Consider the following 14,049-nt stretch of genomic DNA (forward strand, 5'->3'; position numbering starts at 1 on the left):
GGAAGACGAGCTTTAGGCGATTGGCTGGGAAATGTTGCATAGCTCTTGTGATTGGTGGCAGTGACTTGTCTTTCAAACACGTACAGCTTGAATACGGCGAGCGAGAGGAACATGCTAAACTGTGATGCGCAGTACGAATTAATCAAAACGTAAATAATCACTTATAAGCAAAATAAATAACAGTTTCAATTTATTATCGTCAACAGTGGGCAAAACTACAAAAGACAATACAACAATAGAATACATTGTAATACATTGCTACAGAGACAAGGCTTAAATAATGTACGCAGGAAAAGGAAAGACACAAAATCACACTACAGGTTGTCACCCAAGCTAATAATAATAGTGAATAGAATGGCCAATGTGCGTACTGAAACATGGTTAACTATTACTCTTGTCTAATTTCCTATTGCCCCCTCGAATCATCCTTTTGACAAATAGGAATGTTATTTTTTAATTATTATAAGTTCTAACTATCAAGGTAATTATGTTACGGTATTTTTGTAAGGTTTACATCTAGCCTTCTGGAAATCTGGCAAAGAAATTGGCGTCCTCCCACTGTCAGGTGGACACCCACAACTGGAGACTCTGCATTCAAGTCCAAAAACACATTTACAGGTGCAATGAACAACCCAGGTTATAATTGGTTACCCATATGTTATGTTATCTTATTCTTGGGAAATACATTTCATCCATTTTATTTTGACAGCACAAAGTAGAATTTTTCTGTTCAATTCCCAAAGAAAAGAATCTAACATCAGTTTGTTAAAATTTTAAGTCTTGTTAAATCTTTGGATATCAGAGGGATCTTTCAAGGTGAACTTGATGGCAGCATGAGACAGTAAACAAAGTGGTACATAAAGTATGACATCCACAGAGTATTTCTGGCAGGTACTGCAGTTGTAGCTTGCCACCTAAGATGAGTACGAAAAAACACCACTGCTTGTATTGCTCACAAAAATAATTCTACACAATATTTCAATAACCAACATTAAAATGTGACACTTTCTGTTGCTGATCTACGCATGAGCCAGTGATCAAATCTAGTCTCAAATTGCAAAAGAGCCAAATATGGTTTAAGAGTAGGCTGACATTACAAGAGTAGGCTGCAGTGCAGTGTCAATGTCAGCCCATACCTGCAGTGTAGCCAACTGCATTTGTGGATCTAGAGCAAAAAGGAAGAATGCAAATGTCAAAGACCAACCAGAGTCAAACCATGGCATGAAACAAGAACAAGCTCTTTGGAAATACAGTCATAGTCCTTTAAAAAAGAAGGGGCAAAACAGACATACATATATTAAAAATTAAAGCAATGTTTGTAGTAAATACACAAACAACAAAGACCTGTAGCAGAACACCCCCCCCAAGGCAGTGTCAGGTAATAAAATAAAGCAGGGCTGTGTTTATTTCCATTTCTAATCTAACACCTTTAGCGGTTACTCCTATTTTTAGATCAGACAGCATCTAATTTCAATAATATTTTAATCAGTTCAACATCAAAACTTCAATATGTAAATTATTTATGGAAAGTGACTTTCCTCCATTAAATTGAAAAATGATTTGAATAAAGGCCCACTATGGTGTCACAGCAGGTATCATTAAATGCAGTCGATAGCATAAGTATTGACACAGTAGTATAGATTCCACATCAAAACACAAGTAACAGAGAAATGTACAAAAGAATAACAACAATGCTGCCTCAATACTTAGGATACTGACTTCAAAGATATGCACCGTGATAATGGGCAGTGTGGTAATCATGCAGTCATGCTATAGGGATATCTGTCTGAGGTTGGTTCACTTTCACTTTATGTTATTCATTCCTTGCTCATTAATAAATCATTTTCAGTTGTTTCTTGGATATGACAACAGTCTCAATGTATTTGTGAAGGCAGATCCTACTATTCAGTACATTTTAAAGGGTAATTTCGTTTTTTATTTTATTTTACAACCTGGACCCTATTTTCTAACTGATAACTAATGTGAACAGAAATCTTTGGAATTGGTCCAGTATTCAGCAGGAAAGCTGTAACCAGCAGCCGCGAACCAGGCTGCAATGTAATCATTTTGGGCAATGCCCATCGTCAATTTCCAACCAGGAAAAGGGCTGTTTTTGCCACTGACAGGCGCAGGTTGTTATTATAGGTGTCTGACAAGATTATGGAAAGGATCCCTACAGAGATAAAAACATTTTTAAAGAGTAAAATCCTTTTTCAAATCGCCAACTCAACTCACCAGACCCCAATTACAATAAACAGTACTTTTAGTGTGTATAGACCCAGAGTATTTTCACATGTAAATGGGTGAATTAAGGGTTTATTTATTTTTCTTTAGAATATTTTTGGGGCTGCTCTACCAACTGAGCTAACCCAGCCACATTAAGCGTTTATTTCAACATTATCAGTGGTAATTGAAAACACACACTTTTTGTGGATGTAAATTAAAGGTGCACAATTGCCTAATAACATAACATTGTAGCTTGTCTCTCTTGGTTAATATTGGACTAATTTGACTAACATCAGTCACTTAGACACAAAAACAGAAAAATGGGGCCCAGGTTAAAAAAAAACGAAGTTACCTTTCAAATATTTGGATCATCTGAGATAATAGCCCATGGGGCAATAAAACTCTCTTGAAGCTCACTCAAGAAATTCTTTCAGGTTTGATAGCTTTTTAAGGAATCCATCCATTTCAGTATAAGGGAGACTGAGATATTCAGGGTATATGAATGTAGATATCTACTCTTTCTAGTAATTTTTCTACTTTGCCACTCACTAGCTAATCTAAACTCAATACTCCTGAAAAGTCCTACATATACACCAGCATTTACTGAAAATTCCTGCACTTAATACCATACAAATTCATATAACTACTGCAACAGTATTTTTTCTGAGGTCAGAGTCAAAGAAGGAAGACATATTTCCCAAAATTGGGCTAAGAGGGCAATTCATACAAGTGACTGCTTATTGTAAATGGGACATTTTGTTTCTACATTTTGTAAGGTATTCTGATTTCAGCTGCATTAGTTACAGCTCAACAATACATCTTATATTTATCAACACAATGATGTTCAGGTTTTTGTTGGGACTATTGGTCTGTTGGTTTAACTATGGTGTTTCTGAGGTTATTTTGTGGTGGTCGGGGCATTGGATGCAATGCAATGTAGGCATTGAAAGGTGTATCTAATATATTATTTAAGTAATGCTTTGTTTAACCCAAACATCATATGGCTCTCAGTAAGTTCTGCAGCTGACCATGAATGCTGATCTTAATCTGTATGAAGCAGATACATTAAATAAACTAAATGCCTTGGAGTAATATTAAGTAATCTTCTTAGACCAGATCGTCCATGCCTATAACTTGAAATATCCTGACACTGCATTGAAACTGAATTTAAATGTGGGGCACCCAGAGAAGGTTAAAATAACTGAGTTATCAGAAATAACTGAGAACAAATGAAAATATTTGCAGCTTTGATGTTTATCTTGAATTAGTTGAAATGACAGTAAACAGAGCCCAGGCTCTATTTTGTGACCGTCGGCGAGTAGCTCTGCTCTGCCTCATCCTGTACTGTGTGGACCTAGCTGCAGGGTGGCCTCATTCTGGTTTTCTATTTGAAGAAGCTGTAGACAAATGAACCGAGTACCAAGGCCAAAATCACACAGCAGCAGAAGATCATCATTTGTTTCTGGAGAACAGGAGGGAAAAGGATACAGAGATAGAAAGGAAGATGATGTTACATTACATTCCCCAATGCTGGAGTTAGCTGAGCAACTGAACACAAATCAAATTTATCAAAATGGAGGGGGTCAAGACCTAATCCAGAGGGTTCTAGGCCAGGTCGCACCAGAGCCTGATAAATATTCTGTATTCTGTTGATTGGGTCATCTATTTTTTGTCACAAGACATTCCACTGGATTGAAAAAAGATGTGGTGTGTTCTGAAGTAGAAGGCAGACTTTAAATTGAAATGTCATAAGTAATATGCCTCTACAATTCAGATGATCTTCCTCCCGCTTTTTTCGTTTATACAACAAACTTAGTTGTTTCATTTCCTTTTGAGAATTTGTCATTTAGCTAAAATTAGAATCATAAATACAATAGAACATTTCTTGTTTAGAGTCATATAATATCAAATATAACATTTATTCTATAATGTATTAGCTATTTGGGAAGTTTCATTCCACACTTGCTTGGATATCTACAATTATACAATATGTACAGTCTACAAAAAACAACAATATGAACACTTTCAAAGTGGCCTCCTTCACAGAAGTAATTCTCTAGTCTCAACTACTAACCTATCATAGGTGAATGCAACTCCTGGCTTGATCATGGGTTTATGGTTGTCATTGTTATGTTTATGTTATGTGCATCACTCAGTAAATTAGGGCTGTCCCCCTCTTAGTCGATTAGTCGACTAATCGGTTGTTTTGGTCTAAGTCAACTAAGATCTCTTTAGTTGATTAGTCATTTTGTAATGCTGAATGACTTATTTCCGAGATGAGCACATCTCTGGTAAACAAAAAATATAAAGTGGTGCTTTTAGCACGATTCTCTGTGGAGAAACAGTTTTACAGGTCTGTCGATTAAATCTACTAATTGATTAGTCGACAAAATCATATGCGTGTTAGTCATCTAATAATTTTGTCAAGGACAGCCCTGCCTGACAGCCAGTCAATGCATTTATGTTATGTATGAAAAAACAATCAGAGGAAACAAATGTCTACAGTAAAATCTATCACTTGTGCGATTGTTACAACTTTTTAAATGTTTCATTAGGTTATTACATTCATGTTACTGCTGAATCAGTCTCAACTTACCCTGCGCGCCTCCTGCTGGTATTTGGCTGCCTTTTTGGTGTCGGCCACTGCCCTCTCTACAAAGCCCACTGACTGATCCATGTTGCTCTCAATTCTGTCAATCATGCCACCCTGGGGAGGGCAGGACAAGACAGCATAATGCGAGAGGAGAGAACAAAGAAAGACAGACAAATAAGAAGTGTTTGTTATATTGACTGTATATACATTTCAGCAGCAAAAAAGTGCTCCAACTCCTGTATTTTGTCTTTCAATTTATGTGGACATGTGTCATGTTGTGTAGGTGGACATCTGCTTGTGTCTACCTTTATCTGCATTTTATCAAATAAGTGTGCAGTTTAATAATCTAACGTACAGCGTGAAGGACTGACTGAGCTGGAAGAACATGAGACTTGTCTTGTCTGAGACATGTCTTTCTTGTACAGCAGTGACACACTCTCTGGGATCAGCTGCTCATCTTACTGTTATGAGTCATGGTGACTTTTCTGTGTTAATAATAATAATACATTTTATTTAAAGGCGCCTTTCTCGGCACTCAAGGACACCGTACAGGGATAAAAAAGACATTAAAAGCAGCAAAAAATAAAGAATACAACAGCAATAATACAACAGAAAGAGGCAGAGCAATTGACATCAAGTGGAATAGGCAGTTTTAAACGGATGTGTTTTGAGTTGCAATTTGAAATGGGGGAATTAATCAATGTTTCTGAGTTGCGGTGGTGATGAATTCCAGAGACGGGGAGCAGAGCGGCTGAATGCTCTGCTCCCCGTGGTTGTTAATAACAATATGATATTATAGAAGACGTCTGAGGTTTAAAATCTGTGTTAATACAATCTTTCTACATCTAAAACACAGACTCATCTAGTTAGTTACACTGGAACCCTACACAGTTATGGGATAATTATTATTATTGTTGTTGTGTATTCAAGGTGGTTACTCCAATTTATATTATCAATAAACAATATACAGTATATTACATAGTTGGGTGAAGTTATGTGTTTTGGTTCTGCTTCTTAACAGAGCAAATACAGACTTTTGCAGATCAGCTGTATATATATATATAGGGGCCTCTGAAACGCCAGAGTAGTGTGGACACCAGGCATAAATGTAGCAAAAGATTAGAGAAGAAATTGCTGCTATATTCTATTAGAGTCCACTGCTAACTATAGTAGCTACATGCTAACGACAGTAAAAGATGTCATCTTGGCTGCCAATTTGTTAAATTCTCTCCAATGTTGGGTTGCGTTGCGGCTGAAACATATCTGATTGGGTAGTGTTTGTTTCAGAAGCCTTTATTTGCCATTTGTGACGGTAGAAAGTGCTGCTTCGTTCCATTTAAAGGCACCGATACCGTGGATACCGCGGAAAATACTGAGCACCCACATGTGCCAGACTGCCAGTAGGTTACATTCATTTAAAATAAAAAATTGCAGCGTCTGTCATAATGTGATTGGTTATGTCGCTGTCAGTCCCCTGCTCCATATCCTATCCACCAATCACAGCGTCTCTCGGATGAAAACGCCTCTTTAGTTAAGTTTCCATGTCAGTTAAACTTTTCATCTCCAATCCTATCTGTATTTGTGAGAAGTGGCGATGTCCTGAGTTGAAAGATAGCCTATTTTACGGCTTTATTATTGAGTCAATAGGCGTGTGTGTTCGTGTCGGCTGTTCCATTACAATCTAAGATGGACAAAACATACACACACCAGGACTGATAAACCGTGCAATAAAAAATGTGACTTAAGCTGAGCTGAGCTCAAGCTAGCAAGACCAAATATGTAAGTAAGTAAAAGATGTGCTACTCTATGTAACTTTATTTGTTACATAGAGAGTATTTGTATTACAGCGAGAGACTTGTCTTGAAATCTTAGTTCAAATGACATTTTTCAGACTTTTGAAGTTTCAAAACCATATATTAATCTCCATCATTAGTCGTTGTTGTGCGTGTGTGTGTGTGTGTGCGTGTGTGTGTGTACCTGATTCTCAACCAGCATGGCGATATCAACAAACATGTCATGGAGCTCTTTGATGCTGCTTTCCAGCCTCATAATGTCTTTGTGACGAGCCTCGATCTCATTCAGGGCCTGCTGGTTGATCTTAGAGTCCATGATCTGGGGAGGGAGGGGGTGTGTGGGGAAACAAAGACAGACAAAATGACATCTGCGCAAGAATGAGAATACATCAAAGGATGAAAAAAAGGTCAGATAATTAGAGAACAAGTTACTATTTAATTGTGGCAATGAGGCAAAAACGTGCATACTCAAACATCTAATGAAATATCAATTTCAACAAGGGGTTGAATCAATAAAAACAATACTTGCACAGTCTTATGAATACAAAAAGTTGATAAGCTTTTCATCCATTTTTGTTGAGACTGTGTTAGAGAGCTGCTGATTCAACCACATATTAAAGTTTTTGAGATATTCTCATTTTTATGAGCAGATTGTAAAGGGGTTTTGATAGTTTCATCTGCAATAGAATAATGTCTTTGTGGCTTTGCACCGGCCGTCCTTAACATGATAGCATCATCGCGAACGTAGAACGTAATGACACGAAAGACAAACACCTTAGCTTTCTACTGCAAAATAATTAATGCCAAATGAATTATTTGAAATTGTTTCATACAGGATCATGTAAACAACGACCTCCAGCGGCCATAACGGTCACCACCGCTAGTTATCAGCCCGTTTTGGACCGGATGTCATGTGACGTGATGATGTCATCACAAGTGTCAACATAATGATTTTAAAAGACAGAAGCCCTAAGCTTTTTGCTGCAACATAAAAAATAAAAGAATGACTGCCCTAGCTGTTATGGAATTTTTATTGTTGATCAATTTAAATAGGATAATGTAAACAACGTTCTCCCGCGGCGAGAGTGTTCACCCTTTAGTGCATGTATTTACATACAGATCCACACACTGTCAGTCTTACCCCGGCAGTAAAGACAGCTGAGTTGCCTCCCTCCAGCATCTCGTCCAGTTCCTCGTCAGTCGTTGCTTTCCCCGCTGTGATGAACAGAAAGGACAGTTATACAACATTACATTGTTACATAAATACCTGTTAACAGCTGACAGGCCTGGTTAATTACAGAAGGTAAAGACAGACTGACAGAGGAAAAATGGCATATTAAAGCAACTGCCAGCCAGTGCCCTGAGACATGCCTGTGTAAAATCAAATGAATCACTGATAACAGCTTGTTTAAAGTGGATTCAACCTGACTGAAGTTACTAAAAAACTCCACAGGGTCTGTAAAATGTGTAACAGCCATATCATCTCTACCCTACTTATATTACTGATGTGAAAAGTGATCAGTAGACCTATATTGCTGCCAGTACCACGTTAAGTGGCCCTCATGAGGTTTGTTATAATATACATATCTCAGTGTAAGTGGTATTACAAAACTTCAGCCTCACTTGAGTCTCGATGATTCATCAATTACAAAAGTCATATTCAAACCTGACTGTAACAGGTCAGAAATGGCTTTATCATATCTGGCATCTACATCCTATACGTGTTTAATGCTCTTGTTCCAAACTATGACCTGTAGAAAATGGTGAGTGGCTGTCATCATCATGTTAAAAGCAGACATAAAACCTTTATGTCTGACAACAACAAGCTGCAATAGAGATTATAAGCATACGGTAATAGACATAAGACGCCATGTTACAAGTTTACATAATGCAATTATGCTTGACACAAAAATTAAATGTGCTTTATAGGAAAGTAATCAGAAGACCAAGTCATGTTTAATGGAGTCATAACACTATATGTTACATTGTGTGACTGTGACAGGTGGAGTAGATCTAAAATGTGTTAATGTAATGTAAATAGTTATTGACAAAGCCATTACGCCATGTCCAAAATTATTAAATTTCTGCTCAACTCAACACCAAAATTTTTTTGTTTACTTTACAGTAAGTAAGCTAAGCTATCATCCGTTTGTCTGATTGTAGCATGTTATAATCAGGGCCACACAAAATCTGCAGACACAGAATTCCACAGATTTCAAACAAATTAAAAAAAACTTAAAATAAAACTCTGAATGTTAACACATCTCCACCCCTAGCTGAAAAACTGTCTGATAAATTCCGCAGAATTTCGTTCTGCATCACTGCTGAAAACTGTAAAAAAAAAAAAAAAAAAAGAAGAAAACACAATCTGCAGATTGTGTTTGGGTCTAGTAATGATCAATTATGACATACTGATTTCCAGCTGTCGGGCGATTCGTCCTTTGCTCTTATCTCTGAAGTCCACTTGAGCCTCGTTGTATTTTGTCATCACCTCTACAAACTTCTTGGCCAGGATAGCATGCTGGTATAATGAGAATGCCTTGTTAATTAACTTAAAAGGTGAGGAAATGTGTAATGACAGTCACATAACACATATCATAATGTGCACTGGAGTTTCCCCTGAATGCCATTAATAAGAAAACAATTTTAACCAGATACATGTTTTTGGTTTAAGGAGGTTGAGAGATAAAATTGTGTTCTGGCTTTTTAAAGCACTGTAAAGGTATTGAGCGCTCCCTCCAAATTCTTGGACAACAACATTCAAGCAATCATGGGACATTAAAAAACTCTCCACTGAAACAATCATAATCCAAAAACAATTTGTACTTGTTTAGGTCATTCTTAACGTGTCCTAAACTCTTTTTTAGTTTGTTAAATGTTTACACACAAACACAGATAGCAAGCACTCAAAAAATCGACTTGTATTCACAAAGAGAAAAGAAACAGAAATAAAGCAGTTTTCAGGTCTTGCTGCAGGTGCTTCTCAGCCTTCTACAAAGGGAGAAGGGCTGAGAACTGCCACCTGCTCAAGAAATGTGCAAACTCAAACCCCTTTTAACTTTGGGCCCCAGTTCTATATACTGTAGAAGGTTGGTCGGTCAAGTAAACGTAATTTAATGTTGTTATCTAATATTGTCTGACCTGTGATTTGCGTATCCTGAGGTCGGCTGAGGTCCTCTCATCTGTGTTGGACTCAAGCTGGCGCTCAATACCTATGCACACACAGACAAAAGTGAAAGAGATTGTCCACAGATATTGAAGATATGGCTTCAAAAGTAACACAAGATGAGACACAACAGAAATATTTATGGACTATACTAGTATCAGTAAACTATTATCTACTCAGGCATGAAATTGAAAATTGAAAATGAATTACTTCTCCAGGGAGCAGAAGTAGACATTTACACTCACAATGCAGTATCAAAATGCTACTTATATAATACATGTTAAGCATTCACCTAAAACAAAAACATATTTTTGCAAAGGTTTTCAGATATCTGTCTCTAATCATATCTGTCTTCTAGTCATAGTTCTAATATCTTTATAGTTACTATAATTTAGGGCTGCATGATATGAGGAAAATATCTAATTGTAATTATTTTTTACTGATATTGCGATTGCAATATGATTCACGATATTGGATAATGATAATTTTTGTACCATTATTCTTATTTTTATTAAAAAATATTAAAATTAAAAAAATTGTTGCGAGGATCTGTACCAAAAAAAGATTTTTTCTTTAGTCTGTAGGATAGGATTTGTAGGCTGGGACGTCTCTGCAGCATCACAATACTTCATTCAGAATGGTTTGACACATATATGTCTCTAACAAATATTGCGCCCCCCACCTCCCCTGCGATTTGGATATTGCACTAGTCCATATTGCTATTTCGATAAATTGTGCAGCCCTAATATAACTGCCACTGCGCATCATGCTATCTGCTATAATTATTCTGAAATCATACATGTGTATCAGTGTCTCTGTGTCCCAACCGGCAGCGGCAGACCACCGAGAGTCAGGGTGGGAGTCAGGTTTCTGCCTGTTTAAAGGAAGTTTTATCTCGCTACTGTCGCACCAACATTTTTGCTCTTGGGGGGAATTGTAAATTACAGTGTGTTCTAGACCTACTCTGTCTGTAAAGTGTCCTAAACAACCTGTTCTCACTCCAAACTTGTAAAATACAGACGCTTGGGCAGTGGCTGTCAGCGTCGGATACGACGCAAAAAGCACCCCTCAGCGTGTGTGTACAACGCACCGGCGAGAGCACGGCGCTTGAAGATGACGTAGCATTAAGAGCGACAACGGTAGAGAGTTGTATGAAAGCCCGAAAATCTGCATAGGGAGGTTGGTTGGGGTGGTGGATGGGTTAAACAACACAGGACTTTCACCCAGGAGACTGGGGTTCATGTCCCACGTGTCATGTTTCTTAAACCCAACTGTCCGGTTTTCTTTTCCTGAACCCAACTGTCCCTAACTGTGTCAAAAGTGACGCCAATAGTCCCAACCCAGCCCATTTAAATAAAGCACGTTTAGATCAATAACAACGCCAAAGGCACCTGACCAAGCATCCATATTTTACGCGATGGGATAACTTCTGTTATGATTTGACACTATTAATACAATTTAATTGAATTGAATTAAAAACCTCTGCTGCCACCACCACAATATGATGGAATTGAGTGACATTTCCTGGACTTTTCACAGCCTTTAAAAACACTTTTCCATTCATCTATTGTTTATAAAAATGTTATGCTGTTTTCAATGGGAACGACTTTCTGTCAAAGATAAAACTAACTAACCAACAAACAAAAAGTGTGCCGGAAAAGAAAGTAAAAAGAACAAATACTGACTCTTAAGTTTGTTTCTTGCGTTATTGGCTGATTTCTTGATCTCATTGGTGAGTGCTTCAACATCATCTTGTGTTTCTGAAAGAGAGAGAGAGAGAGAGAGAGAGATAGAGAGACACAGAGAGAGAGAAAGAAAGCAGAGGGAAATTACAAACAGAAAGAAGTAATGGAAAGTAACAGACCTGAAGAAGAATATGTGTGTGTGTTTGTTACTCTGGTCAGATGTGGGGGCCGACAAGATGGTGGAGTAGAGTTTTTTGATTTCTGTTACGCTCTCGTCTATCTTGTCAATGCTGATACGGATATCTTCAATCTGAAAGACACACAAACACACTCACACACACACACACACACACACACACACACACACACACACACACACACACACACACACACACACCAGTAAGTAAGAAATACATTATACATTCCATTTTACAAATGTGAGGAATAGACAGACAGACTGACCAAATACCTGAGTAAAGAAATCATCCATAAAACCCTCATTTTCCACAGGAACCTCAATGTCATCGCTTCCACCATCACTCTTCTGTAAAAACACACGCGCGCGTACACACACACACACACACACACACGCAAATAATAGGCGGCGTCAATACTGAACTTGAGGATGAAATACACAGCCCAGAGTAACTACAGCATATTTACTACAGGTATTTCCACTATCTTTCAAATATATAAAAGCTGATTGAGCAGTAAAACAATTCAAGAAAGCAATAAGCAGTTCATCTGCAGCCAGTGCATGAGTGCCACTGTGACGTGAGGCCAACTGCAGGTTAACGTTAAATGAATGCTTACCTCACACGCGCTATACTGCCTTTCTCACACCTGAAACTAAACAGTGTATTTTACCTACTTAGCCTAATAGACAAAACTTTTACCGAATATTATAGGAGACATGCGCTTTATGACTACAAGCCTATCTACTTTAAAATAGTAGCCTATATTTAGGCTATTAATAGGCTATTTATATTCATAAGATAAAATTAGTAAAAATTAAATTAAAATTAGTTTGTGTAAAATATGCAATTGTTTGGTGATTTAAGCTACATTGAATAAATGTGGAATGGTAGCAAGCTGATCTTTAACTGTCACTGGAAACATTGGACTTTTCCAGACTAGCGACAGTGCTTCCACACATTTTAATGTTACATTAATATCATGGGGGCTATAGGCCATAGGGTCTGTGCTAGCAACAGGTGCTCCACAGGGTAAATATGACAAATAACTAAACAAAATAATTCTGCCTAATGTTACCTCCTTCAGCTGCGCCAGTCGGTCCTTCATCTTGAGGAGTCTGCAGGTTCAAATAAAAAATTAACAAACAAATAAATAAATAAATAGAAAAAAAAGGCAACCTCACAGGTCTCGCACAACAATGCGTTGTCTAGCCTAAGCCTATAACAGCTATTAAAATGGCCTCCAAATTAGCCCAGTGGAAATGATTAGCTCCTTCAATTAATCCTGGAGATTTGACCGGAAGAGAGTGGTCAGTGCCAGAGAAGGAGCCGCAGACATGAAGGTGCGTTAGAATAAGGAAGGAATCAAAACTGTTCATGAATAGAAGCTCTTGGTTGTTTGGAGGATTCTCTCTGAGGCAATACTAGTGGCCAACCTAACCTGAGGTCCCTCTAAGCCTCTATCCTCTAAGAACGGATTAGGACAGCAGTGTTCAGGACGATAAACCTGTCTCCCCCCTCACCCCTCCCACGTCCAGCGTAAAACACTGTATGTTGCCTTTAGTTTTTACTATTAGTCTATAATTTGCAAATAGCAATAAGGGACCGAAAAATATAATTTTATGGCTTATTATTTAACTACAGTATAGTTGAATAAAGCTATTTAAATGGGGATGCTATTGTGAAAATACCAATCGTGTTATTTACAACAGTATTTTCAGCATGCTAGTAAATTCAAAGCATTTAGTACACAAATTTCAAGTTAAAAGGCAGAACAATCAAAAAAGCATATCTGAATTTATTCCAGGCATTTGCAATTCAACAGTGAGTGACTGTAAGTCAGAATTAACTGGAATTATTGAACAAAGCAACAGTGGCTGGCTTTAAACTAGCAGATGGATTGTTTGAATTTGCAGACACTCATTAATCATCACATACTGAATGGTACTATGACAAAGCCACCATCTCTGCCTTCATGTGGTTGCCTTGGGAGCGCAGTTGCAAAGTTGAGAGGTGTGTCTGGTCCAGATCTTCCTCCAGTCTCAATCAGTCTAAGGCTGTGTCAGGGAAAGCTTGTAGAGCTAGGACAGTGGAGTTCAGAGATTCAGAAGTTATTGACTAGGGCTGCAACTAAAGATTTTTTCAATGTTGATTCATCTGTTTATTTTCCCAATTAATTTATAAGTAATTTGGTCTATAAAATGTCAGAAAATAATGAAAAATGTCAATCTATGTTTGACAAAGCCCAAGATGAGGTCCTCAGATCTCTTGTTTTTTTGGAAACTCATAGATATTTAGTTTACTGTCACAGAGGAGCGAATACACTAGAAAATATTCACATGAAGGAGCTGGAATTTAACTTTTCTTTCTTAAAATGTACTCAAACTCAAAC

At 37.6% G+C, this 14,049-nt stretch overlaps 1 protein-coding gene across 1 annotated transcript; it reads right to left on the bottom strand.

The window, feature by feature from the left end:
* Window positions 1-173: 173 nt before the first annotated feature.
* On the bottom strand, window positions 174-13,130 carry zgc:165520 (uncharacterized protein LOC571872 homolog). The gene is made up of 10 exons (XM_039814659.1): window positions 12,736-13,130; window positions 11,933-12,007; window positions 11,674-11,773; window positions 11,464-11,538; window positions 9,754-9,824; window positions 9,025-9,133; window positions 7,754-7,827; window positions 6,797-6,931; window positions 4,823-4,933; window positions 174-3,688 (listed from the first exon to the last, which is right to left on the bottom strand). Exons 1-10 carry the CDS (start codon window positions 12,763-12,765, stop codon window positions 3,611-3,613), a joined length of 858 nt encoding a protein of 285 aa, XP_039670593.1. The 5' UTR covers window positions 12,766-13,130; the 3' UTR covers window positions 174-3,610.
* Window positions 13,131-14,049: the final 919 nt, after the last annotated feature.

Source organism: Perca fluviatilis, chromosome 1 (genome assembly GCF_010015445.1).
Source record: "Perca fluviatilis chromosome 1, GENO_Pfluv_1.0, whole genome shotgun sequence".
Taxonomy (NCBI): Eukaryota; Metazoa; Chordata; class Actinopteri; order Perciformes; family Percidae; genus Perca; species Perca fluviatilis.

What these genes read in the sequence shown, in the direction of transcription:
- zgc:165520 (XM_039814659.1), bottom strand. Translation starts at nt 12,765, where the DNA reads ATGAAGGACCGACTGGCGCAGCTGAAGGAG. An exon ending in GACTGGCGCAGCTGAAGGAG is followed by an intron (nt 12,008 to 12,735) that starts GTAACATTAGGC and finishes GTGTTTTTACAG; the next exon opens with AAGAGTGATGGTGGAAGCGA. An exon ending in CGCAAGAAACAAACTTAAGA is followed by an intron (nt 9,825 to 11,463) that starts GTCAGTATTTGT and finishes GTGTGTGCATAG; the next exon opens with GTATTGAGCGCCAGCTTGAG.